Source organism: Aphis gossypii, chromosome X (assembly GCF_020184175.1).
Source record: "Aphis gossypii isolate Hap1 chromosome X, ASM2018417v2, whole genome shotgun sequence".
Taxonomy (NCBI): Eukaryota; Metazoa; Arthropoda; class Insecta; order Hemiptera; family Aphididae; genus Aphis; species Aphis gossypii.
In genome coordinates this window covers 59559598-59584424 of record NC_065533.1, presented here as the reverse complement: position 1 = coordinate 59584424, position 24827 = coordinate 59559598, and the positions used below count along the sequence as shown (strand labels likewise).

The following is a 24827-nucleotide window of genomic DNA, read 5'->3' as shown; positions in this document are numbered from 1 at the left end:
CTGCTGATATAGAATTATGATTTTACGTTTTTTTTAAAAACTGTCATCAATTTCCTTATAAGTATCTATTGCACTGGGAATTAAACAAAATAAAAATGTACATGGTTAAAGGACAGCGTAAAATTGACTTGCATATACATAACTACATAAGATACATTACCTATAGTAGAAATAAATTATGATTATAGTAATAATGGTTTAATAAATGAAATACCTATTTATTTTTATGATTAAAAAAACTTATTTTGTAAATTTTTTTTTGGAAAAAAGGTTATAGAAAATGATCATACTTACCTATATATATTATTGATGTGGCGTATTCTTCAAAAAAATTGAATGTTATACGCACAAAAGATGTGGGAGTACTACTAAGAGTAGGTAGTAAGAAAAGGATCAATAAAGGAGAGCACGAGATAGGCCTTTTAAGACGTTACGTCTGAGACGTGATTTACCAGTGTTAGAGTGATCACTTTCACGTTAGTCTATGTCAAGATTTTATTATTTGTACTTAAAAAAATTGTGTGACTTTTAATTCATTACACCGTGACCGAAAGCTACTGTACACTTATATAATATATAGGTGATTTATTATTATTTATATAGATGTATATATATATTAGTAATTAATAAACTTATCAATACAACACTATTATTTTCATTATTTATTTATACTTACCTAGATAGTTAAATTGCCGGTCATATTATTTTCTTAATTTTTATGTTGGAAATTTTTTTCCTACTACCGTTTGCATATTGTATAAGCATAGTTCTCTACATATTATTGTTATACATTTTTATTTTTTTATGAAATTATCTACAACGGTGGATGGTGGTCCGTCCCCTCGGCCCTCATTACCTGTAATTACAAAATAGAGTAATTGTCTATTTTTATTACTCTATGAACTATAATGGCCATGACTCGTGTCTCGTGGTCATAATCAATACATAATAATTAATCATCAATTACCATCAAAGTAGTTAACTGTAATTGGATTTGGATAATTCTGGTATTCGTTTTTTTTAACGTTCATTTTTTATTACACGATGTCACGATCTATACAAAAAATATTTCTACAATAAGTGTAAGTGTTATAGGTATTTAGTGGCTTTAGTATATTATACTTGAATGAAGAGACCTTTCTATGAAGATACTTCATTCTTTTGGCTTGGGTGTGTTGGTTTTCAGTTAGTTAATATGTCTACGGTATTCATGTTGATTATTTTTTCATTCTCGTTTTTAGCACGTAGACGTGTAAAAAGTAAGTTATTTATTAGCAATTAAATCACAGCCGATGGAGATTAATATAATTAATATAATAATACATGAACGCAACAAACATTATGTCCACAGATAATACCATAATGGAATAATTTCTGTGAATATCTATAATGATAATGTCGCGTACATATTTTTTATCTTGTTATCAGTTTATTCGTTAATCGTTATCTATAGTACCCGAGTGCCGGCCTTGCCGAACGTAATAATTAATGATTTTTTATTTTAATGAAACAACCATAAGAATATAAGATTGTTGTCTTAGATCAACAACGAAACCGACTATATTAAATATTACTGCAGTATGCTATATTCTATTATAATTTACAAAACGGTAGATCGAGGTTAAAGGTAACTATTGTCTATCTTATTGCTAACAGTTATTTTTTCCAATCACTGTAGGTTAAATGGAATATGCATTGCTTTGTTAAATCAAATGTTTGTGCATACATAATATTTTCAGAAACGGGAAAAAAATTTACTGCAGTGGCGGCGTGATAAGGGTTCTATGAGGCCTGGGTCTCATGGTTGTTTTTGGGTGGATGTGTAGTCGATGCTGTATTACTATACAATATGTAAATTTTTAATATTAAGAATTTTATTTAATAATTTTGGAGGTGGGTGGTCTCTAAAATTATTTTTGATTTCATGAATGAAAAATATTCACGCCACCACTGAGTTACTGGTAACGCTTGGTACTACATGCCCACCCACAAATTTCTTATAATATAGATATTAGATATAACATTCAACTACTTACCTAGTTTCTAGTCTTACTATATAAATAATTTTTATTCATAGAATAAATATTGTGTAAGGTTAATTAGGTGGCTATTGTTTTTAGGTAGTTAAATGGTTATAACTTATAAGTCGGATATTCTTACAATGAGTTTTAGTAGAAAATGAAGGATAAACTTGAAACTAACAACGATTGTTAGAAATTAGGTAGATATATTTTAAACGAACACACACACACACATACGACAATGTCAACTTGTTGATTATTTGGGAGTTGTTAATGTGTTGTGAAGAGATAAAAGGAGACATTGGATATGTCTAGGATGTAATGACTCCTAAGTATAAAAATCTGAAAAAAATATACATTTTTTAAAACAAATTTCTTAAAATTAATTATTATAAATAATAAAACAAAATATTTTTAATTTTAAAAATAATACAATACAGTTTTTTTAATTTTTTCTAAGAGGGAAAGAAGTATTCTAATGATAATATTTTCAGTTGAAACTAAATTCTCATTTCTTATTTTAAGTAAGTTAATTATGTTGTGTAGTTAGATGGGTATTATTTCTACATATTTTGTTTTTTCATTAATTTAAAATTAGTTTTATTTGTTTATTTTGACTTATAAAATTAAGAAATTAACATTCAACAAATAGTATTATATCTATATTTTACTTATTAATAATATAAACCTAACTAGTTGAAAATAACCATTGACCTATCTTCTGGGTATAAAACATTGTAATTTCTTTAATATAAATATGTATTTATTTTACTCACTACTTGTAAAAAATCCACAAAGTTCATTTGTGCAAAAATATATGAGGATTCTTAATCACTATATGCTTATGTTCCCAAATACACCTCTCTAGTTTATAAAAACTTGAGAACAGCTGTTTAGTTTTTTTTAAAAAAAATCTCTGGTGATATAAACACAATGAAGATCATCATTAAATATAGAAAGATGTATAGACTACAAAGATAATGTTGTAAACTAGGATTACATTTGTAACCAAAACAATTAATTAGGGGACACCAATATTTTAATTTATTAATGTGTTGTGAGCATTTTTAAATTTTAGTATTATACATACTCATAACTTGCTCTTAAATTTAAAATTAAAAAACTAATTGGGTAGTAAATATTTATATTTTTCTGATTTTTGTTATCAATTGAAAATAATGATTTTCACTTATTTTATTTGAATCCAAAATAAGTTGAAAGATTATATTTTATTCAATGTGCAAAATGTTAGTTTTTTAAATTATTATTTATTTCTATCATCCCTAAGCTCTTTTAATTATTCAAATTGTTATAAAAGATTTATAAGAAAATTTTTTTTTTTTTTTGTTAGGTTTAAACAGTGGTTATTCTAGAAGAAAAATATTTTGATCATTATTTTTAGTGTGATGGAAAAAAGAGAGTGGCCACTATTTGTGTATGGTGGGCTATCATCCTGTATTGCTGAATTTAGTAAGCTATTATATATATTCACAACAAAATAACATAAATATTGAATTCATAATATATAATATATATTTATTTTATCAAAAGAATTTAATATTTAGTGATTTTTTGTATTATTTTGTAAGGTACTTTTCCTATTGATACAACCAAGACTAGACTGCAAGTTCAGGGGCAATTGGATGGACAGTTCAATAAAATTAAATACCGTGGAATGGTAGATGCTTTTTGTCAGATTTATAAGCAAGAAGGTTTCTTGTCACTTTATTCTGGGTATTTCTTTATTTTCATCATTTATAAATAATAACAATAATAATAATAACAAACTTATATTACAGAATAAGCCCTGCATTAATCCGTCAATGTACATATGGTTCAATCAAATTCGGAACATATTATACATTAAAACAAGCAACTAATGAATATCTACAAGTGACCGAAGATGTAGCAGTAAATTTTGGATGTGCTGTATGCGCTGGAATTATATCCGCATCTATTGCTAATCCTACAGATGTGCTAAAAGTCAGACTTCAGGCTTTGGGTCGAGATAAAACGGGAATTTTTTTAGATACCAATGTTTTTAAATGTTTTCGTTACATTTATGTACATGAAGGAATCAGAGGTTTATGGAAGGTTAGTATTTTATTTTTCAAGTATAAAAGTAGGTTACTACTATACTAAGTATATCTATACTCGCCGGAATAAGAACTTGGGCGGCAGACCAAATCAGGTCACTGCCGGCGCGATAAGGTATATTTTTATTCTGTGACGAGTATAAATCTGCTTCACCATATTTTTCATATTTTTATTTTCATAACTAACATAATATGATATACTACTAATATTAAATTACCATGTTAATTTGATTTTATCAATAAAAAAAAGTTATATGTGTATTATGTCTATTCATAAATTCACAATCATATCAAATTGGACACCTAATTTAATTAAAAAATTTACATTAAAATTATATGTGTCTATAAGTAATGCCCAATTTAAGGATCATGCTAATATTTTTAAAATAGAACAAACTAAAAATAATCAATCATTCATATCTGGTTTTTGAGTAAATTTTCTTCTATGATTTTAATTTAAAAACCTGGTACTTTAATAGTTAAAAAAAATTATATCAATGATTAATAAATAACATTTATTTTAACAGGGAGTCGGACCAACATCACAAAGAGCTGCAATTATTGCAGCTGTTGAATTACCAGTATATGACTATTGTAAATACAAGTTGATGGACATTTTTGGAAATCATATATTTAATCACTTTATGTAAGTTCTTTTCATATATAATAGTTATTTGTGTCTATTGTATGAAAATAAATTTAGGTGTTAATTATGTACTTTAGAGTTTTATAGCAAGCTTAAGAACTAAACTAATCTTTTATTAGAATATAATTAGAATATATATATATATATATATATAGAGAGAGAAAGAGAGATAAAGAGTATTTTAAAATTTAAAATGAATAAATACAAAAAATATACAGTAGAAGCTGTTTACTATGAACACTTTTGGATCAAGATGAAATGTATTGATAAACCAATTGTTTCGAGTAAGCGATTGGTTTTATTTATTATGAAAAAAAAATTAATTATTTTATATGTTTTTTAAATTATATATCTTTCGATACCTGTTTTTTTATGTCAAGGAACTTGATGACTGTAATAATATTGCTCAAAACCGAAATACTAACCATCTCTTTATGTACGCACACCGAAGCTGAACTAAAACGATAACAGTAAAGAGTATAGTAGTTACTTTAATTATGATGAAATACAGTAAAAATAAATGAAATTAATTGTGGACAGTGAACTTCAGATAAGATTATATAGTATGTACCATATTAGTATAGCAGTACCTTCACTCTAATTGTTTGAAATAATTTATATGTTGTTTCAATAATCCTGTTGAATTTCAATCTTTAAATATATGGCCAGTCAGTCACTAGACATTTGTTTCAGTAATGAGGTAATCTCAATTATCCATGTTCCTAATAAGCGGCTTCTACTATAATTTTGATTGTTCATTAGTCTAATCCCATGTTGTATGAAAAATTATTTAGTTTAATAGTTCAAAAATATGTAATGAACTAATCACCCTATCACGAGAAATACTAAATTATAATTAACCTCTTCACGCAAGAATTTTATTTTTAACAAATAAAAAATTATAAAAAATATATAATATGAAAACAACTTTTTGACTGATGAAATGTCATGTAACAAAATATAAGGGACATTAATAATAATATGATCTTGTCTTTCATAAATGTTTGAAAGTAGATGTGGAAGTTGTTGATCATATTTAAAAATTAAACAATTTGTTATGTTACACGTCAATGTGGTGATAATAATAAAAGCAATTCAAAGTCTATTGATACAATATAATCAAAAATAAAATTGAAACATTGAAACATTCAATAATTGATGTATAAATAAAAAAATATGTTAGTATAAAATCGGTAAAAAATATGCCCATTGAATCAGATTTTATCTATAATAAAATTAATCTCATTATAAAAGTGTTACCTTTGACCAAGAAGTGTTTCATTTAATACTATCTTAAATATTACGTATAGAATTAAGAAAAAGCAAAATATTTCTTTTGAATAATTTATTTAATTTTTAAACATGAAAAAAATCTTTCTAAAGTGGATGACTGTACTAAATTGTGTTAGGTTGTGATCTTGGTTTTTAATTATTCCACTGATAGCAAAAATAGTTAGCAATATCTAATATATTTTACTTAAATATGTTTTATAATGATATCTAAAACTTGTTATAATTTTAACTGATTTTTAATAAAAATAAAAATATATACTATAATATATATCACCATTTTTTGTCTCTATGCAACAAATGCGACAAATGCTGGAAGAGGTTAAGGAACTAGTAGCTTACTATTGACTTATTAAATGCTTAATAATTTTTCATGCGACCTGGTATAATTTAGTAATAGTTTTTTTTATGGTTATGACTAAATTAGTTTTTTTAAACTAAATATGTTTTACTAACCAACATTAAATTCTTTTAACAATTTTCAGTTCAAGTCTTATAGCTAGTTTTGGAAGTGCTGTTGCATCTAATCCTATTGATGTTATAAGGGTAATTATTTATTAATTTTAGTTAATTGATGTTAACCTATGGAATATATTTTATAGTTTTATTACATTGTATGATTGGTTGTATATTATATTCGTTTTATCGTATCTATCAAAGTCCCAATTACTAGTTGAAGTTTACTAATTTTATTAGCTTACATTTTATTGTTGTTATGTACTTTAAAATGTGTTCAAATTATGTTGAATATTTTGAAAACTATTTTATTATATTGGTTTATAACCTAATACTCAATATTCATAGAATAATAAAATTAAAAATTAAATTTTGATGGCACATTTATATTTTTATATTTTATTTAATTATTTTATTAATAGATTAAACTACATTTTTAGACTAGACTGATGAACCAAAAGCACAATAGAAATACGGAGGTTGTTCAACAACACATCTATAGAGGAAGTATTGATTGTCTAATAAAAGTATGTTCCCTATAATGAGTAAATAGAAGCAACATTTGATAGTTATATATCTTTTTATTTATGTTATGTTTTAGACTGTGAAGTATGAAGGAGTTAAGGCACTGTACAAAGGTTTCATTCCCACTTTCGTTCGAATGGGACCCTGGAACATAATATTTTTTGTGATTTATGAAAGACTGAAAACAATCTAAGTTTTAAGCTTTTAAAATCTTTATAATATAGAGTATCCACTATCCAGCAAGTTAAATTTAATTGTTATCATCTATTTAATATAATATGAGTATTGTATATTTTAATGGAAATACAAAAAAATATAAGACATAATTTTTAGAAATTAACAAAACATTTTAATTTATTATGACACTTTATGTATTTTTACACTTCGTTAATTTTACTTATCATACAATTGTGAACATTCATACAAAATCATGTTACTAAAAACATAATCTGTTTTTAACTATGTTTTAATTATTCACAATTTAATTTAAGTATATTATAATTGAATGAAATAACAGCAAATAATTTAAAAATAAAGTGTGAATATAATATTGTTTAATTAAATTCTGTACACAACAAAATAAATAAATTCCAAAATAAAGAAAACCATAATTAGCTTCAGATTCTGGAAATATAATATTCCCAGCTTCTTGGAAAACCAATTAATTAAAACTTATTAGAGAACAGAGTTTTACCTCGGTGATTAAATATGTAAAATGCGGGTGTGTTGTGTAATGTTTCCCATGTCTTACATTCCAATTCTTCAATTGCTCTTACTTCTTTAAAATCTCCAGCTAAGTATAATATTCCATACATTGACACAAAAAGGCTAACTACACCTTGTACAAATATCTAAAAACAAACAATTACAATATGAAATAAATCAATAAATTATATCAATGATTGTTAGGTAATTCAATATTTAATTGATCCTAAAGCTTACATCAAATGGTAAACCATCAAATTCTTGTTCCGTTATTCGTAAATAAGATCGATCTGTAAATTAAAATAAAATAATATTACAAGCACTACAATTTACAATGCTAATAACTTGCTTTAAAATTGAAGTATCAAAATGAGCCTATGTGGAACCATAGTAAGTATTCAATTTTAACTTTTTAATTTGATAAAAGGTAAATACACTAATATTAAAAAAAGCGGGCAAGTGAGTACCGCTCTGCTGTACATTAGGTGCCGTATGGATCATTATTATATATTATAGGAGTGTTAAATTTGAATCCAATGATAGTTATCATTGTATACGAAAAACGATTCTGAACGAAGATGATTTGTCAGCCTAGGATATAATTTCTAGTGGTTGGTGAAAAAGGTGGTTTATGTTTTAATGGCCTGAATACAACAAAATTTAAGTTCTTTTATAATAATTGTAAGTTAAACTTATGAAAAACCTTGTGTTAAATTTTCAACTCTTAGCTACTTATACAAAAATTTTTATGAAATATACCTACAAAATAATTTGCAAATATTCATGCTTTTGACGAATTTTTGTGAATATTTGAACTTCAAATGCTAATAAAAAAAAATTGTTCATATGTATTCTTATAATTTTTTAATCACTATAAGAATAACATATGAGGAACTTTGTATTAAATTTTCAAGTATTTTGATAGGGCCAAAAAAAGTTTATCGACACTTCAAAAACATTTTTTCAGAAAAATTGAAAATTTCAGTTGTCTATAAATAGCTCAAAAAAAGTCAAAATATTTTGAAATTTAAATCACGTAAAGAAAACGCGAATCTTAATAACTGGTAAAATTTTCAAGTATCTACGACTTATACTTTTTGAATAATAACAAATATAAAAAATCGTTTGAGGCTAAACTGTTATTTAACGCGGTTTTTGTAAAAATTTAAATTTCAAACACTCATAAAATTTTTTTGTCTGAATCCGGTAGAGTTTTTTTTTACAGATATTTGAAGAAAAATGTATGGAGAACCTTGTACCAAATTTTCAAAACTTAGTTGTAAAAGAAAAAAATTTTATGATTTTTCAACTTCAAAATTACTTGCAAATTTTCGCGTTTTCGACAGATTTCGTAAAAATTTGAACTAAAAACGCTTATAAAAAAAAATTGTGTCTAACGATTTTTAATTTTTTTTAGCTACATTAAAAACAACTCATAAGGAACCTTGTATTAAATTTTCAAAACTTTTTGGTAATCCAAAAATTTTTTATCGACACTTTAAAAAAAATGTCTCAAAAAAATCGAAAATTTCAGTGGTCTATAAATAACTCATAAAAAGTCAACATTTTTTGAAAATTTAACTTTATACGGATACCACTGACATTAACATTTGGTGAAAATTTCAAGTATTTTCAGTGATTAGTTTTTAAATTACAACCATAAAAAAAAATCGATTTGGTCGAAAACTGGTTTTGCGTAAAAATTGCCGTTTTTCCGTCATTTTTTTTTTGTTTTTCTGGATTTTTTTGAAAACTGTTGGAAAATGTTAACTTTTTACCTCTATAATGCACCAAGGATATTCACTTTTACATCGGAAACCATCCCCATTGTTTGAAATTGGAGCATTATTTCGACTAGTTATGCTGTACACAGACACAAAAACAAAAAAAAAAAAAAAAAACACACACCATTGTAAAATCAATACATTCATCACTTCGTTCAGAATCTAAAATTGAGCAAAATATTCTAAATGTAAAGTTTGTATGTTATGCATTTGTAAAGCGGACACAATTTACATAGAGATGTTGTTTTTCTTAATATATTTATATTTTTGTACAATAATTTACACTAATAACTCAGTAATAAGTAATAATAAATCCAACTAGTTATTAATCGATTAATTTATTCAAATAAAAATGATCTTGTTAAATTTTACTTAAAAATAATAACTGAGTGTAAATAGCAATTAAATTATATAACTGTTTTTTAAAATAGATACCAAAGCTTAAATGAAAAATTAAAATTTTATTAGCAAAATAGAAAACAAATTAAGTAAAACGATATTGGCAATTTTTCCTAGTGGGTTGATACTTTTATAAGTTAGGCTGACCCAAAATACTAAAAATCTTGGGTAATTTAATGACTAAAACATTAATAGTGACATAATGGTTACTATAGATAAAATAATTTATTTTTTAGAATAAAATGATAGATACCTAATTAATTTTTAGATTCTGAGTGGAACAAATGTGGGTTTTTTTCTATTTGTCATAACCTTGCATGCAACTAACCAAAAAACACAATTATTTTTAATAAACATTTAAAGATAAAAATTAAGATGAAATTACTTATTTTAATGAATTAATTATTTTGTTATTATCAAAAATATTAAAATGCTCAGAAGGGTTTTTTGTAAGTAATAATATGACATTGAATTCAACACACTCGTTACACAGAAATCAACTCAGAACCAATTGTCTACCTTTTTTTTAAAAATTTTAAATTATTAATAAAAAAATGAATAAAAATCATAAAAGACTATATTATTTAGTTGTATAAATACATAGGTAGGTATATTTTTAAGATTTATAAATAAAAGGTACTTGAATATACAATTTAGTTAGTCATCAATGAAAATAAAAGAATAATATTTAGTTTTTATCTAACTTTATTAATGTTAAATAAAAAAATCTATTTCTACAATCATTTGTTTTCAAGTTTATAAAAATTGATTTTGGTCAAGGTTTGATTCGAATTAATATTTATTTTTATTAAAGAGATGGATCACAGATAAAAAATTATAGTTGTATTGTTTTAAAATTGAAATGTTTCTCACATGATCGAAGAGTTTTAGTAAATTTCACAATTATACTAAAATATAATATAATATGGTATACTTACGCTGAGCTGCTGAATACGCTGCATGTAGTAACGATAGTATACCAAGAACGAATATTTGCCTGTACAAGTTAAACATATCAATGGAGTTAAGGAACTGAGAATCTTCAAGATATTGATCTGAAACAATTTCGAAGCTCGATGCAAGTAATGACAACCGTAAAATGTAGATGTTCACAAAATTTCTCACGTTGAGCCGACGATGGAATCAATATTATGTCATTATGATAAACATTAAATGCTCTTATCTGTTGTCAATGAATTCGTGCGGAACCAAGATTGGTTTATGAAGTCGTAACAACGGTTGTATATAGTAGTACCGAGTGAATTGATAAGTACTTGTCCGAAAAATGATAAAGAATCAAGATATGATAATCAAAAATCACGATAATAATATAAAACGAATAATATTATTTTTTAGTTATTTCGTATGTTCGTAACATGGCTAAAATGCTGTATAACTACTTTTTACATTTTTGGCGTTAATGCCTTATAAAATTTTGTTTTATAATATTTAAATTTTTTACGAATACCGTTTGATTTAAAACTGCTTTAAATTAATTATTATCGTATTTTATACTTACTATATTAAATGTTACAATTTAAATGTAAAAATAAAAGTTTAAAAGGATGTAATAGCGAAATAATATGATTTAGAATTTTAATAATAAAGTTTATAGTAAAAGCTACAATATATTTAAGTTCTAAAAGGTTAGAAACATATGACAGTGCAATAGTATTTGAATTATCAGCTACTTTAATATTCTGATTCTCAGCTTCTGTTCACAAATATTACGAGTCTAACGGTAAAATAATTTTATAAACATTTAAGCAACAAACCAATGACAACAAATGAATCAGATTTTATTTTAATTAAGATTTAACATTGTTGACATGCTGTGATAACTAACTTATAAACATAATATATGTTTAACTTTATATCCCTCGTCATACACATTACGTCTAATGCAAAGATAGATATTTATGACAGTACAATTGTATTTGAATTTATAACTGGTTTAGAATCAGCTTATCCAATTTTCTGTTTTTGTATAGTGAAACAAAGAACCACTTTGACCACTAGCATATACATTAAATATTACATAATATTGTTATACAGGTACATAAACACCCATACTGACTACAATTTACCAAGTGTAGGTGCAGGAAGTATGTCATGGCCCATGGGGGACACTATAAAGGAGTATGATTGCCCCTTCAAGCATTAACTATAGGAACTTAACAATACATGTCACTGACATCACTGACAAGTAGTTTCAATTTAGCTTTTCAGATGTGATAGTAATTTCTGTATTAATAAGAAATAAATATAACCTTTGTTATAATATGCTATAATGATGAATGGATGACAAACATGATGGTGTGGAACATATATTATAAACTTAAACTAATCGGTCATTATTATTTAATTTGTATGAAATGAAATTTCATTATTGTGTTGAAATTGTTTATATTGTTTAACTTCAATCAGTAGGTTCTAGTGCAAATATGAAGCCCAATATTGATGTCCTATTGTTAATCTGAAACAACACCAAAATGTCTTTAAAACATAATCATAAAAATAATAATTTATTTTGATAATAGGAAAAAAAAGAGAACGGTTATTGTATTTAACACAGTCATGAAAAATTTTAAATGCTATAGGTACTAAATAATATTCTAAAATAAAAAATTTATTTTTGTAAAAAGTTGAAATGAAATTGGTAGAAGTAATTCTAAGAAATTGTATAATATAACAGGTCACCTATACCAGTAGGCTAGATTTAAAAGAAAGAAAAGCTTTTCAGAATGTTGGGAAATTCACTAAAAGCGTGACTAAGATTAAGAAGTAAAAAATAATTAAACTTATTTGTTCTTATATGTGTGTCATATCAGAGTCTTCTGTGGTAAAATAAATTTTTAACTTAAATAAAAAACACAAAATTAATCAACATAATCAAATTAAAAAGTACTTGTTTTTTAATTTATGGTAAATTTTATGAGCGAGTTTATTCAGTGGTTTATTTTTGAAAGGGAGGAGTACATTACAAATTACAATATACCGACCTGATGAATCACATTGGTATGAATTTTTAAGTGTTCATCGCAAATGGTATCTTCAGTATGGTATGTTTTTATTATATAACCAAGTAGGTACCAACAAATATTTCAATGTAACCTATTAATTCATTGATAGTATTTGGTATTGTTGCTATATAATTCCTGTTGAAGATTTTGACTTTATTTATCTTTTGTAATTTTGAGTATTATATGAGCTTGCATATAATACTATACATACTTACATTGAAGCTTATTATTCTGTTAAAATAAATAAAAATTAAAAAATATACTTGTAAGTTCTTATGAATATTGTAGTAATTTTTTTATAAATTTCTAACTACAAAATAATTTGTGGATTTCGAATTTTAGACGAATTTTATTAACATTTTTACCTAACGCTTATAAAAACATATGATTATAAATAATTGATATCCTAACTAATAAATGAATACCTAACTTATGAAAAATCTCTTATTATTTTTTTAACTTTTCAAGCATATTTAACCAGCATTAATTTTTTTATTAGCATTTATATACTAATTTTTATGTATAAAAAAAAAAAAACTATAAGTCATTTCAAATGTGTTTAAATAGGAGACTTAAAAATAAATAAACATTTTAAACTTACCTTTATGATGTGTAGAAAACGCTTAGATCAGGATTCAGCACTTAATAAAAGTTTAAAGTACCTACTTTATCTACTTTAAGTTTTTGAACAAAGTAATGAATGTAGGTATTGATTTTGCAATGATGTGTTTTTTTTGTGTTTATGTACAGTATAACTTGTCGAATTAATGCTTCAATTTCAAACTTTGAAGATAGTTTCCGATGGCAAAGTCAATATCCTAAGTGCATTAAAGAGGTCAAAACTTTAATTTTACCAGTAGTTTTCAAAAAAATCGGGAAAAACAACAAAAAAATGACGGAAAAACGGAAATTTTTACGTATAACTTAGTAGGTAACTTCGATAAAATTAATTTTTTTTATATACCTAGTTTTAACTCAAAAACGAATCACTGTAAATACTTGAAATTTTCATCAAATGTTTATTTTAATGCTATACATACACGTTTTTTTTTTTTACATTAGTGATTTAAGTTCAAATTTTTACTAAATATGTCAAAATGATGAAAATTTGCAAGTAATTTTGTAGTTGAAAATTCATAACAATTATGTTTTTCTATCTAAGGTTAAAAATGTCAACACAAAGTTTTATATAAGTTTTCTTTCAAATAGCTGAAGAGAAAACTTGAAGCATCATTATAGGAAAAAGTGTTACGAGTGTCTGAATTTTAAATTTTTATTAAATCGCGTAATGATAACGATTTATCCTCAAACGATTTTCAATATTTGTTATTATTCAAAAAGTATAAGTAGTAGATACTTGAAAATTTCACTAGTTGTTTCGATTAGATTTATCTTTACATAACTCAATTTTTAAAATATTTCTCTTACGCGAAGGTTATTTATTGGTACCTTTAGTAGGTACCTATTTGAAATATTTGTTTTTGTTTAATTTTTTTTTATAAATATTGATACAATTTTTTTGGCTAAGTTGAAATACTTGAATATTTAATACAAAGTTCCTCATAAGTTAGGGTAATTACGGTGATTTAAAAATTATAAGAATATATAGACACTATTTTTTTTTATTAACGTTTGAAGTTCAAATATTAACAAAATTCGTCGAAATAATGAATATTTGCAAATAATTTTGTAGTTAAAATTTATAAAAATTGTGTAGAAGTGTCTCAAAGTTAAAAATGTAATACTAGATTTTCCATAAGTTTGGCTTACAATAATTATAAAAGAATTTGAACGTGGGCCAATTAAAAATGTGTTGTCCTAGTTTTAAATTTTTACGAAATCCAAAATTCACTCGTAAAATAACGATTTACTATCAAATAATGAGTTTTACTGGGATTATTTACTTTTGACCTCCCAAATAACCAAATAGATTCAATTTTCTAGAAAAAAATTTGGCCCATAATGTTCAAAAGGTGAAGATTCTAAAAAACACGTATTTCATTGCTCTGCTTGACGGCTTGACCGCTCAGAATCTAAAACGTATTAATATTATTGATAACAATAACATTACCCATTACTATCACTATAATTAAATTTTTAAATTTTGTTTACAAGCCTGATAACACCAAAATGATATAGTATTCATATTAGTTTTAGTTTAGTTGACGTGTTTATAAATATTAAATAAAATAAAATTCATTGTTTATTGTACTTGTACATGTATAATTATAAATACAGACGTTTAGTTTAAATAAAATAATGTCTCAGAAGAAAAGCTTTTTTTGTATGAATACATTGAAACAATTTGATGCATTTGCTAAACCATTAGAAGAAGTTCAAATAAAAACCGTATGGGGTGGAATTGGTAAAAAAATGGTTTTTAGCGAGGATATTATAATATTTAATATGGTATTACAGTTGTATAGTAATGTAAGCATACGCCATATAATTGTAATGCTCTACATATATCTATCATCTGTAATATTGTAGTATAATAATTGTTTTAATAATTAATAGTTATAATTTTGTTATATTTAATGATTGGGTTATGGTTGAATTAAAATATTTTTATATTTTATAAATGTATGTATTCAAAGTACTCTTATATTTGTTTAGGTTTTATATATTTGTAAACAGTTACATAATATTCACTGATTTTTATTAAGAATTTAATGAAACGCTATAACAATTTATAAATTTAAAAGAATACAAAGTCGTTATAGAATTTATATGTTTCAATAGTTATACATGATTACTTATAAGTTAGGTCATTTTATTGAAGAAATGTAATTAAAAAAAATAAAATGATTGTTTTTAGTTTAAATTATTTGAATATAACCTAAATAGTAATTAAATTTGTTTATAAATATGTAATTAATTAGTAAATTCTAAATTTGTAGAGTTTTGGTTTTATTATTATTTATTTATTTTTGTTTGAATTTTCTAGTATTTATAAATTAAATAATATTTATTTTACTGATCGTTAATAATTGATTAAAACTTATTAAATATTGAAATGTATTTTAAGTGTGTGTTTTGTGTTGTATTATTTCTTAGTATAATATGTATAAACAATAGGTAAACAAATACTACTTGATAGTTAGTATTTAATTGTATATTGTTATGAGATGGATATAACAATTAAAATAAAATACTAATCTAACATTTTTAACATAGTTGTATTTGATTAACACTTCAAAAGCACTTATAGTAGGTCTAATTCAAAATGATTTTAATACAATAACATAGAACATATTATTAAATTCATTATACTTCACCAAGATTAATGTATACAAATCAATAACTAGATTATGTTTTTTTTTTTTTTTAGTTTCTTTGGTTTGTTTCCTAACCATTGTTTTTTTGATGGTGTCAAATTTAGTTGAATATCTTGACAACACTCCCACTGAAGAACTTTTTGTTGACACATCGCGAAATAAAAAGTTACAAATACATTTTGATATTATTGTTCCTAAGATATCTTGTGATTGTATGTATTTACTTTGTCATTTAAGTAACATTTGTATTATATTTAAAATATACATATATTTTTTTAGTTCTAGTTTTAGATGCAGTTGATAATTCAGGTGAAACACATCTGCAGGTTGATCATAATATTTATAAACGGAGATTAAATTTAGAAGGGCAACCAATTAGTGATCCTGAAAAATCTGATGGTAAGAAGTTAAAATTATTGATGATTAAATCTATTAAATTTGTTTAAAAATTTTAATATTTATTTTTATTTAGTTCTAACATTTTTTATATTTTTGTTTTAGATGTTGGCAGTAAAAAAACATTAAATGTAAGTTATTTATTTAAAATATTTTAAATTTTTAATATTGTCTAAAAATGTTATAAGAAATCATTTAATGTATCTATTACTATGTTAAAATATATATATAATGATTAAAATATTTTTAAATTATTATATTGAAGTATAATGTAATGTGAATAATATATTAACCTTTTGGTTTATATCCTTGTGTTGTTTCCGTAAACTAATACATAACATAACAAATTTAATGTTTAAAATAATACATTTTACTCTGTTGCTTTTAATAAAATAGTGAGTTGAACTACTTTAAGATTTAAAAGCGAGAATATTATTTAAACATTTGTAAAAATTTACTTAGAATCAAATTATGAACATTTTAAAATTTGAAATCAATTTGTCTTGTTTTACATTAGTAAGACCAAGACAATAATGCGAGTATAATATCCTCTTAAAGATTATCTATACTTAATACACAATATATTCAATAAAACATTATTTAGATTCATGATTGTTTTTTAGTAATCATATTAAAATTAAAACACTTTTCAGTCAATTAGAGTAAATAATAGACTAGATATAATACTATATTTTAGTTAATATTTTTATTTTAAGTTCAATAAGGTATATATTGCACTTTTTTTTTTAGCTCGCGTCTATGTTAAAATCAAATGAAACAGATAATGCTAATAATACTGCAGCACTTTGTGGAAGCTGTTATGGAGCTGAAAGTTTAACTATTCCGTAAGTATTAAATATTTAATAGATTCTTACTAAATTATAATTAAATTTAATATTTATATTGTATTTATTTAATACCTCTTATTATAGTGGGTAATATTAAGATTCTTCTACTAACAATTTAAAATATTTAATATTATGCAAGAATTAATATTTAAAAATATTTATTGTTTAGATGTTGTAATACATGTGATGACGTTAAAAGGGCTTATAAAATGAAAAATTGGGATTTCCATCCTTATAGTATAGAACAATGTAAGAATCAATCATCTCAAAATGAAATGTATGACAAAGCATTTAAAGAAGGTTGTCAACTATATGGTACACTACTGGTAAATAGGGTAAGTAATAAAAACTTTAAAAATGCTAATTTTATTATAAAATGTAAACAAAATCATTTAATAAATACAAAATTACGTAGGAACAACATTTTTTAATTAAAAAAAATATTACTTGGTTAGATAAATTACTATTGATTTAGTTGTCTAATAAAATTATTTAAAATGTACAAATAGAGTACAGATAAACTATCTGAAATAATTGATTATTGTTTTGATAATTATTTTTTAGGTTAGTGGAAGTTTTCATATTGCTCCTGGAATGAGTTTTTCGTTTAACCACATGCATGGTAACTATAATTTTAACAGTTTCATAATGGAATTTAAATAGTTAAATTATTTAATGATTATTAATAAACGTGTAAGTTATTAATAGTGTAGTTATTGAATTGCTAGACATAATATGCAGTGTTGGCTTGGCTATTCTTTTGGTAGTGTTTGTGTTAGGAGTCCACAGGTCCCAAGATTTTTAAAATAGTATGATATTACTACAAACTATCTATTGTGCACATTTAGTGATAAACTAAATATACATAATATTATTTGACTATTGCTGACTACTTTAAAATATAATATAATAATATTTTTTATTTTTGCTAGTAAATAAATTTATACATAAAATATTGAAAACCGAAATATGGATATTTATACAGTAAAATTTCCGTTAACGGCCACCACTATGTAATGGTTTTTTTTTTTGATACCGTCAAATTTTATGTGAAAAATACATTAATACTTCTATATAGCAGCTACTAATTAATGGTCAAATTATAAGATAAAATAATAGAAAATATGTGTATGTCTATGGTGATATCAAGTTATACATCACTAAAGAAAACGAGGAGGAGGATTGTAATGAAGAAATCGAGGAAGTTACAGAAGAGATTGAAGAACCTGTGTGCAATATATAAAATTATTCAGAGGTTGTTAATTAAATAAATAAATTAGCTCTTTTTACTCTTCAAAAAGGAAACATAGACAGTTTTAAACTATTTTAAACAGCAGAAATTCATAAAAAAAAAATTGTTCATAAAATAAAAATTTAAAACAAACTAATATTTTACTATAATAAATATTTTTAATTTTAAATTGTACATATTTACATAAAAGTAACAATTCTTGTCCTGAATACATTTATTAGCTTGTGCATAATATGGGGTATGTATTTGGTGTTTTTATGCACTCTATATAGTGGTCATCTGGAAGTATTGCACTTCTATTAATGGTCACCTCACCCTTATTAAGTAATTAATCAAAGCTTAAAATTAAATGTGTATCTAATTTTTAACTATTCTGTTGACTGTTTCTACACCATATCCTTCTTGCATATTAAAAAATAAATTATTTATAAAAATGAAAAATAATAGCTCCTTTACAAAAATAAATTTATGAAGTAAAAGTTGATAATCAAATATTACATTTGTGTCATGAGTATTATGTTTTGTTTACAACATTAATGACTTGTAAAAAAACATTTTTATTATATGTATTTAAATTGTATACATAGAAACTTATTTATCTATTATTAAATTATATTGAATAAGTTTTTTATCACCTTTTATATCAATTTCATTAGTTACTACTGATTATTTTATTTAATTTGCATTTTATGTTTTAGTTCATGATGTACATCCATTTTCATCTTCGTCGTTCAACACAACTCACATTATAAGACATTTATCATTTGGTCAAAAATTAGAATCAATTACAAGTCATGGTGGCAATCCATTGGACTCTACTGAATCTATTGCTGAAGAAGGTAAATAATTTATAGTTTTATATTAAAAAAAGGAAGAATAATTCGTAGATGTAAATATTTAAATTTAAATATTATTCTTACTGAAAATAAAAATGAATCAGTTTTAATAAGTTAAAAAAGAATAAACTCACAGTAGATAATTTTTCACTTGATTTTAATTTATTTTATAATCAATAAATATATACTCGAGGAGAGAAAAGTATAGTTTTTATAGTTTTTTTTTTAAAAAAAATACATGGTTTGATAAGATATACAATTTATGAGTATTTACTGCTTTATTCTTAATGTGTGAACTGGAAAATAATTTTTAAATATATATATAGAAACCTTTATTTTTTATTTTGATTAGATTTTATTATTTTAATTAATTTACAGTATTAAAATGAAAATATAATTTGAATATACTTGATTTAAATGTGTTATTTAAGTTCTTGTAGGTATGTAGACATGTGGCACGTTACATTAATCAACACATTCTTATGATTAAAGAACTTATAATTTGTATTTTGCTTAATTCTTGAGTAATTATTTTTACTACTAAAAATATATCTGATTATTATTATTTTAAAATTAATCATAGATACGATGCAATTTATATTAAAATTTGTAAGTTTTTTCCTATTATAATGGAAAAATAGGTTTTAAAATAAATATTAAATATAGGTATTTATAAGTTGATGAAATAAATATGAAATAAAGATTTTTATGGAACATTTTCGATATTTATAAATTATTATAATTTGAACACTACTTAATAAAATTTTTTTCCAAGATTATAAATCAATTAAGTATATTACTTATGTAATTATATAGTAGACATTGTTATTATTTTTTAAATATTTTTGTAAACCTCTAATAATAGTTAAAAAATTGAAAATAAATTTAACTTAAATGCAATTAAATCTGCTAAATATGAAAACCAACATGCATTGAAATATAATGAGGTAAATATTGATTTGAATTGTGGTTTAGGCTTACTTTTAGTTTACTCATAAGTAGGGAATAGATTTTTATTTTTATATTTGTACATATATATTTACCAATTTTTCATAAAATATGAAATAAATATAAATATTAAATAATAGTACTACAAATGAAGTTATGAATATAAAAGTATGAGTAGGTATTATTTTGGAACAAAGAAATGAGATATACATATTGTTAAAGATTTGCAAATAAAAAATTGAGACGGTTTGATCAAAGAATATTCTCGTTATGACTTAAACAACGTTCGGTTTCAATAAATGTGATAAATAGTTTGAAATCTAGACTTTTTTCCAATTATATTGGCAAATTTTTTTTTGACCAATTCTCTCATGTGCTCTTTAGTTTTTTCTGATTTTTCTGCAAATTTTTATTATGTTAGTATTTTCTATCAAAGAAATATTTTTGGTTTCCAATTATTTAATTTTATGAATCAAAAAATAAAAATTCGCAGAAATGTAGGTTAAGTTAGTCAAGTTGTTTTTTAAATTGATATTTTGCGCCAGTGAATTTGTTTTTCATTAACTGTAATTGATTCAGTATCAACATTTGAAATAACATTCTTTATTTTATTAAAATTATTGCAATAGTCCTAAACGGCTTCAAGCCACATACCCTATCTTATTTTGATAGGTTCACGAAGTAAATTAAGATCTAGATACATTTCTTTAATACCTTTTTAAATACAATGAGGTATTTTTAAGAATACTTTTTAAAGTTTTTATTAATTGATCAACATCAAAATAATTACATCTTTGTTTTAGACTAAGCAGATAATGTTCATTGTTGTTAAAAATCAAAGAAAAAATTAAAAATGACAAACATATGTACTCATTTATCAAATATGTAAAATAAATTTGGGTTTTTTTTTCAATTAAAATTCTCATTCCAATAAAAATATGTATTTGCAATAAAATCTAATTCCTACTCATAAGTGATACTATGGTGTAAAGTGTATACTATTAAAATATTATATGTAACATGTATGTGTTGATATTTAAAAATTATTCTTAACATTTTACCATTCGTTTAAAAATCAATTGTTTTTTAATACAATTTTATATAAATGATTTTCTGTCTTTAGATCAAATAGATATAGTTAATCTGAATTATAATAACTAATAGAATTATACAGTAGTATAATACATATTTTCAATTATTTTTTAATAAAAATATAATGATAAATTTCACAACGCTATTTTCATCGTAGGAGTTATAACAATAATTTATAGGTGCATAATTTTTGAAAGAATTAACTCTCAACATTTAAAACCTTGACCTTTCTAATTTTAATTATTTCAGCTAACTATTAGGCTCAATTACAATAATGTTATGATATTCTAATCTAATCTTTTTTAATCATTTTGATTTTTGGATATCAATAAATAAAAATAAAATATTTAGTAATAATGTATAATACTACTTTTAAATATACATATTATATCTATAAAGATTATTTTCTTATTTTTAAATATTTATTATTAGAGGATTGAATGCAAGTGTCCTAACGAGGAAAATGTTGAATACAAATATATTTAATTTATTTAAATATTTTCCTTACCTTATAGTAGTATTCTATAATTTCTGGTATTGATTTGTAGACAAACTTTTAATTTTATAATATTAAGGTTAAATATGGGCAAGAATACCAAATAACTACTGAATATTTATATATTCAATAGGAATAGCAGTGGTTAAGGAATTATCTATAATGTAAAAATAAAAAAATGTGGGAGGAACAAAATATTAATTTTTTTTAAATAAAAAAGCCATTTAAAATGTTGCTGCTGAAAAGTTAAGTCTAAAAAGACATCATTGTTACACTTCTTAGTTATTTAAAAGTTAGTAAAAACTTTTGACTTTCAATTTTTATTTTTTTAATACATCGAAGAGTAGAATTATTATAATTCTATGGCAAATGTAATTCATGAGTTATCATTAAACCACATTCAAATTAATTAAAGAATTAAAACTAATATATACTAAATAAAAATGTATTATTTATTGTAGTTGACATAAGAAATTAAATTTTACATAAATATAGTATTAAAAAAAGAAACATATCTAATAATAAATAATAAACTATTAATCAACATCTAAGGGCAGCACCAACACCCATAAATGTGCCAAATGTTCCGCCACTCTGCAGCATAGTTTTGCCCATACTGGAAATCAGCTCTCGGCCCCTGAACCCTGACCTATACCGAATGATAATCGTATTTTGAATGCACGATAAAATTTTAATGTAAATATAAAAATAAAATACCTCAAGCCTCCTATACCACCGAATAAAATTCCCAAAGTTATTCCGATGGTGGCACCCATCATAAACGAAGTCGATACTCTGTCGTAACACGAGGGTTTACCTTGACCTCCGTAAAGACTTGTACTCGGAACTGGCATTTTTTCGTTTTACGATTTCGAAGTTTCAAAATTAACAGTAATCAAAATGAGTAATGAGGAATGACTTTCTTAGTCGTACGTTGTTAAAATTTCCATGCAGTTTTTTTTTTACTTTTAATATTATCACACATTTTACGCGTTGTTATCAGCTATTATAATTTGTTTTCTATAACATGTACATAACAAGCGTCCTTGTTACAATTGCGCATGTGTTCAGTTTATATCAGGCATTATCAGCCATCAGGTTGATTAAGATAAGCGCCAAATATGTTTGTTTTTAAATAAAAACTATTCTTTTTATTATTTTTTATTAAGAGTTAAGACTAAAGGCTTTAACAGTTGGATAATTAACCGGAATTTAAATTCGCATTAAGGGGATGTCGCACTCAAATGTGTTGTGTCCTTTAACACATTTAGATAATCAGTTTATGTTTACCAGTTTTTTTTTATATTTGTTTTTTAGTTTTGATCCACGGACTAAGATATAAGATAAGTCTGTGGTTTTGATATTAACATAGACCTTATACCTTATAAGGTCAATGGATATAAAAGTGAATTGACTTTTCATCAAACTTTTATGTAAGAACATTATCAGTGTTCTCTCGTTTGTTTCTTACAATATTTTAATTTATAAGGGAGTTATGATTCTGAGTATGCAAAATATTTGAAAATGCTTATAATTCAATTAAAAATTAAAACATCTTAAAAACTAACGAGAGAACACTGATAATTTTCTTACGTAAAAGTTTGATAATAAGTCAATTCACTCTTATATCAAACCTAAAAGCGCACTATTTAAACTGGTTACTGGTGAACGAAAATTTATCGTCATATATAGGTATGTAAGACAGAGCCACGGAGGCAACATATTCGTGTACGACGTCTTCTTAACGTTTGCTACAACATTTTTAAAAGTTTTTTTAGGTACTACTGACTACTGAGAATGTTTTTCCATAAAATTTTGGTTATACATCCAGTCAGACAATGATTAAAAAAATATATTAAATTAATTTTATTAAAAAATTAACAGATAGGTAATATTAACAATTAATTTGACCACCATTCCCATATTTAAAATTATTATGGTAAATCAAGTGAAAAGTAGTATTTTTAAATTATGTTATTATATATAATAACATAATTATTAACTATGCATGGAAGTTAGTAATAATGTCACAATCTTTAAGATTTAAACTTACCATGAAGTGACATATTAAATTAATATATATTTTTATTATAACTATTTTGACTTAATAAAAAGTAGATATTTTAATAGGTATTGAGTAGATATACAATAAATATGCGAAGAGTACACGGACATGTATGTGTAATAGAATTTGGTCCTAGAGTGATTTGTCACTAATGTTTATAAATGTGCAAAAATGTGTGCTCAAATGCTGCAGCTTTATCCATTGTATATTATGGTTTAAGGAGTATACCATATAGTAGGCTCTAGGTTTATGATGTTCAGTTTAATATGCTTTAACAAGGTCATTGGACTTGACAAAGAACATGCTAATGCTTATATGCAGTCATGGACACTGGGTAGTACAAAAATATAGGTAATGGTTTTATGATTTATTTGTTAAAGAAAATTAAGAAAATATTAAACAATTAAATTTATTGATATATTATTCAATATGAGTAATAAGTAATGACTATCAAGAAATAAGAATCATAATTTTTGTTTTAAGAAGTTATTGAATGACCTATAGGATATTTAGTATATTATAAAAACATATAATTTCTCTTGTTTTTGTTCTTATATTATATAAATAAGTTCGAATAAGTTCCAATAGCATATTTAGGAAGGATAACAATAATTTCAATTTGTACAAATCTCTCTACCAGAATGATATTATAATTTTATCAATAAATATTA

The 24827-nt window shown here is 23.9% G+C and overlaps 4 protein-coding genes and 1 long non-coding RNA gene across 5 annotated transcripts; 2 read left to right on the top strand and 3 right to left on the bottom strand.

The window, feature by feature from the left end:
- Window positions 1-682: 682 nt before the first annotated feature.
- Window positions 683-1382, bottom strand: LOC126552014 (uncharacterized). Its single transcript, XR_007605870.1, has 3 exons — window positions 1137-1382; window positions 968-1054; window positions 683-856 (listed from the first exon to the last, which is right to left on the bottom strand). It is a non-coding gene; the product is annotated as an uncharacterized LOC126552014 (long non-coding RNA).
- Window positions 1383-1443: 61 nt separating this feature from the next.
- Window positions 1444-7273, top strand: LOC114123570 (mitochondrial uncoupling protein Bmcp). Its single transcript, XM_027986598.2, has 8 exons — window positions 1444-1627; window positions 3373-3491; window positions 3611-3755; window positions 3821-4115; window positions 4645-4763; window positions 6539-6599; window positions 6950-7036; window positions 7111-7273. Exons 2-8 carry the CDS (start codon window positions 3428-3430, stop codon window positions 7225-7227), a joined length of 888 nt encoding a protein of 295 aa, XP_027842399.1. The 5' UTR covers window positions 1444-1627; window positions 3373-3427; the 3' UTR covers window positions 7228-7273.
- Window positions 7274-7360: 87 nt separating this feature from the next.
- LOC114123571 (ER membrane protein complex subunit 5) lies at window positions 7361-11089 on the bottom strand. Its single transcript, XM_027986599.2, has 3 exons — window positions 10861-11089; window positions 7977-8029; window positions 7361-7885 (listed from the first exon to the last, which is right to left on the bottom strand). Exons 1-3 carry the CDS (start codon window positions 10934-10936, stop codon window positions 7700-7702), a joined length of 315 nt encoding a protein of 104 aa, XP_027842400.1. The 5' UTR covers window positions 10937-11089; the 3' UTR covers window positions 7361-7699.
- A 3985-nt stretch (window positions 11090-15074) lies between these two features.
- Window positions 15075-19581, top strand: LOC114123563 (endoplasmic reticulum-Golgi intermediate compartment protein 3). The gene is made up of 8 exons (XM_050206481.1): window positions 15075-15310; window positions 16277-16435; window positions 16503-16622; window positions 16725-16750; window positions 17370-17464; window positions 17637-17802; window positions 18032-18089; window positions 19418-19581. Exons 1-8 carry the CDS (start codon window positions 15205-15207, stop codon window positions 19564-19566), a joined length of 879 nt encoding a protein of 292 aa, XP_050062438.1. The 5' UTR covers window positions 15075-15204; the 3' UTR covers window positions 19567-19581.
- A 2941-nt stretch (window positions 19582-22522) lies between these two features.
- LOC114123564 (reactive oxygen species modulator 1) lies at window positions 22523-23080 on the bottom strand. The gene is made up of 2 exons (XM_027986582.2): window positions 22809-23080; window positions 22523-22740 (listed from the first exon to the last, which is right to left on the bottom strand). Exons 1-2 carry the CDS (start codon window positions 22943-22945, stop codon window positions 22632-22634), a joined length of 246 nt encoding a protein of 81 aa, XP_027842383.1. The 5' UTR covers window positions 22946-23080; the 3' UTR covers window positions 22523-22631.
- Window positions 23081-24827: the final 1747 nt, after the last annotated feature.

What these genes read in the sequence shown, in the direction of transcription:
- LOC114123570 (XM_027986598.2), top strand. Translation starts at nt 3,428, where the DNA reads ATGGAAAAAAGAGAGTGGCCACTATTTGTGTATGGTGGGCTATCATCC. An exon ending in ATCCTGTATTGCTGAATTTA is followed by an intron (nt 3,492 to 3,610) that starts GTAAGCTATTAT and finishes TTATTTTGTAAG; the next exon opens with GTACTTTTCCTATTGATACA. An exon ending in GTATTGATTGTCTAATAAAA is followed by an intron (nt 7,037 to 7,110) that starts GTATGTTCCCTA and finishes GTTATGTTTTAG; the next exon opens with ACTGTGAAGTATGAAGGAGT.
- LOC114123571 (XM_027986599.2), bottom strand. Translation starts at nt 10,936, where the DNA reads ATGTTTAACTTGTACAGGCAAATATTCGTTCTTGGTATACTATCGTTA. An exon ending in AGCGTATTCAGCAGCTCAGC is followed by an intron (nt 8,030 to 10,860) that starts GTAAGTATACCA and finishes TTTAATTTACAG; the next exon opens with ATCGATCTTATTTACGAATA. An exon ending in TTGATGGTTTACCATTTGAT is followed by an intron (nt 7,886 to 7,976) that starts GTAAGCTTTAGG and finishes GTTTGTTTTTAG; the next exon opens with ATATTTGTACAAGGTGTAGT.
- LOC114123563 (XM_050206481.1), top strand. Translation starts at nt 15,205, where the DNA reads ATGTCTCAGAAGAAAAGCTTTTTTTGTATGAATACATTGAAACAATTT. An exon ending in TCCTAAGATATCTTGTGATT is followed by an intron (nt 16,436 to 16,502) that starts GTATGTATTTAC and finishes ATATTTTTTTAG; the next exon opens with TTCTAGTTTTAGATGCAGTT. An exon ending in TGATCCTGAAAAATCTGATG is followed by an intron (nt 16,623 to 16,724) that starts GTAAGAAGTTAA and finishes TTTTTGTTTTAG; the next exon opens with ATGTTGGCAGTAAAAAAACA.
- LOC114123564 (XM_027986582.2), bottom strand. Translation starts at nt 22,945, where the DNA reads ATGCCAGTTCCGAGTACAAGTCTTTACGGAGGTCAAGGTAAACCCTCG. An exon ending in GGTGGTATAGGAGGCTTGAG is followed by an intron (nt 22,741 to 22,808) that starts GTATTTTATTTT and finishes CATTCGGTATAG; the next exon opens with GTCAGGGTTCAGGGGCCGAG.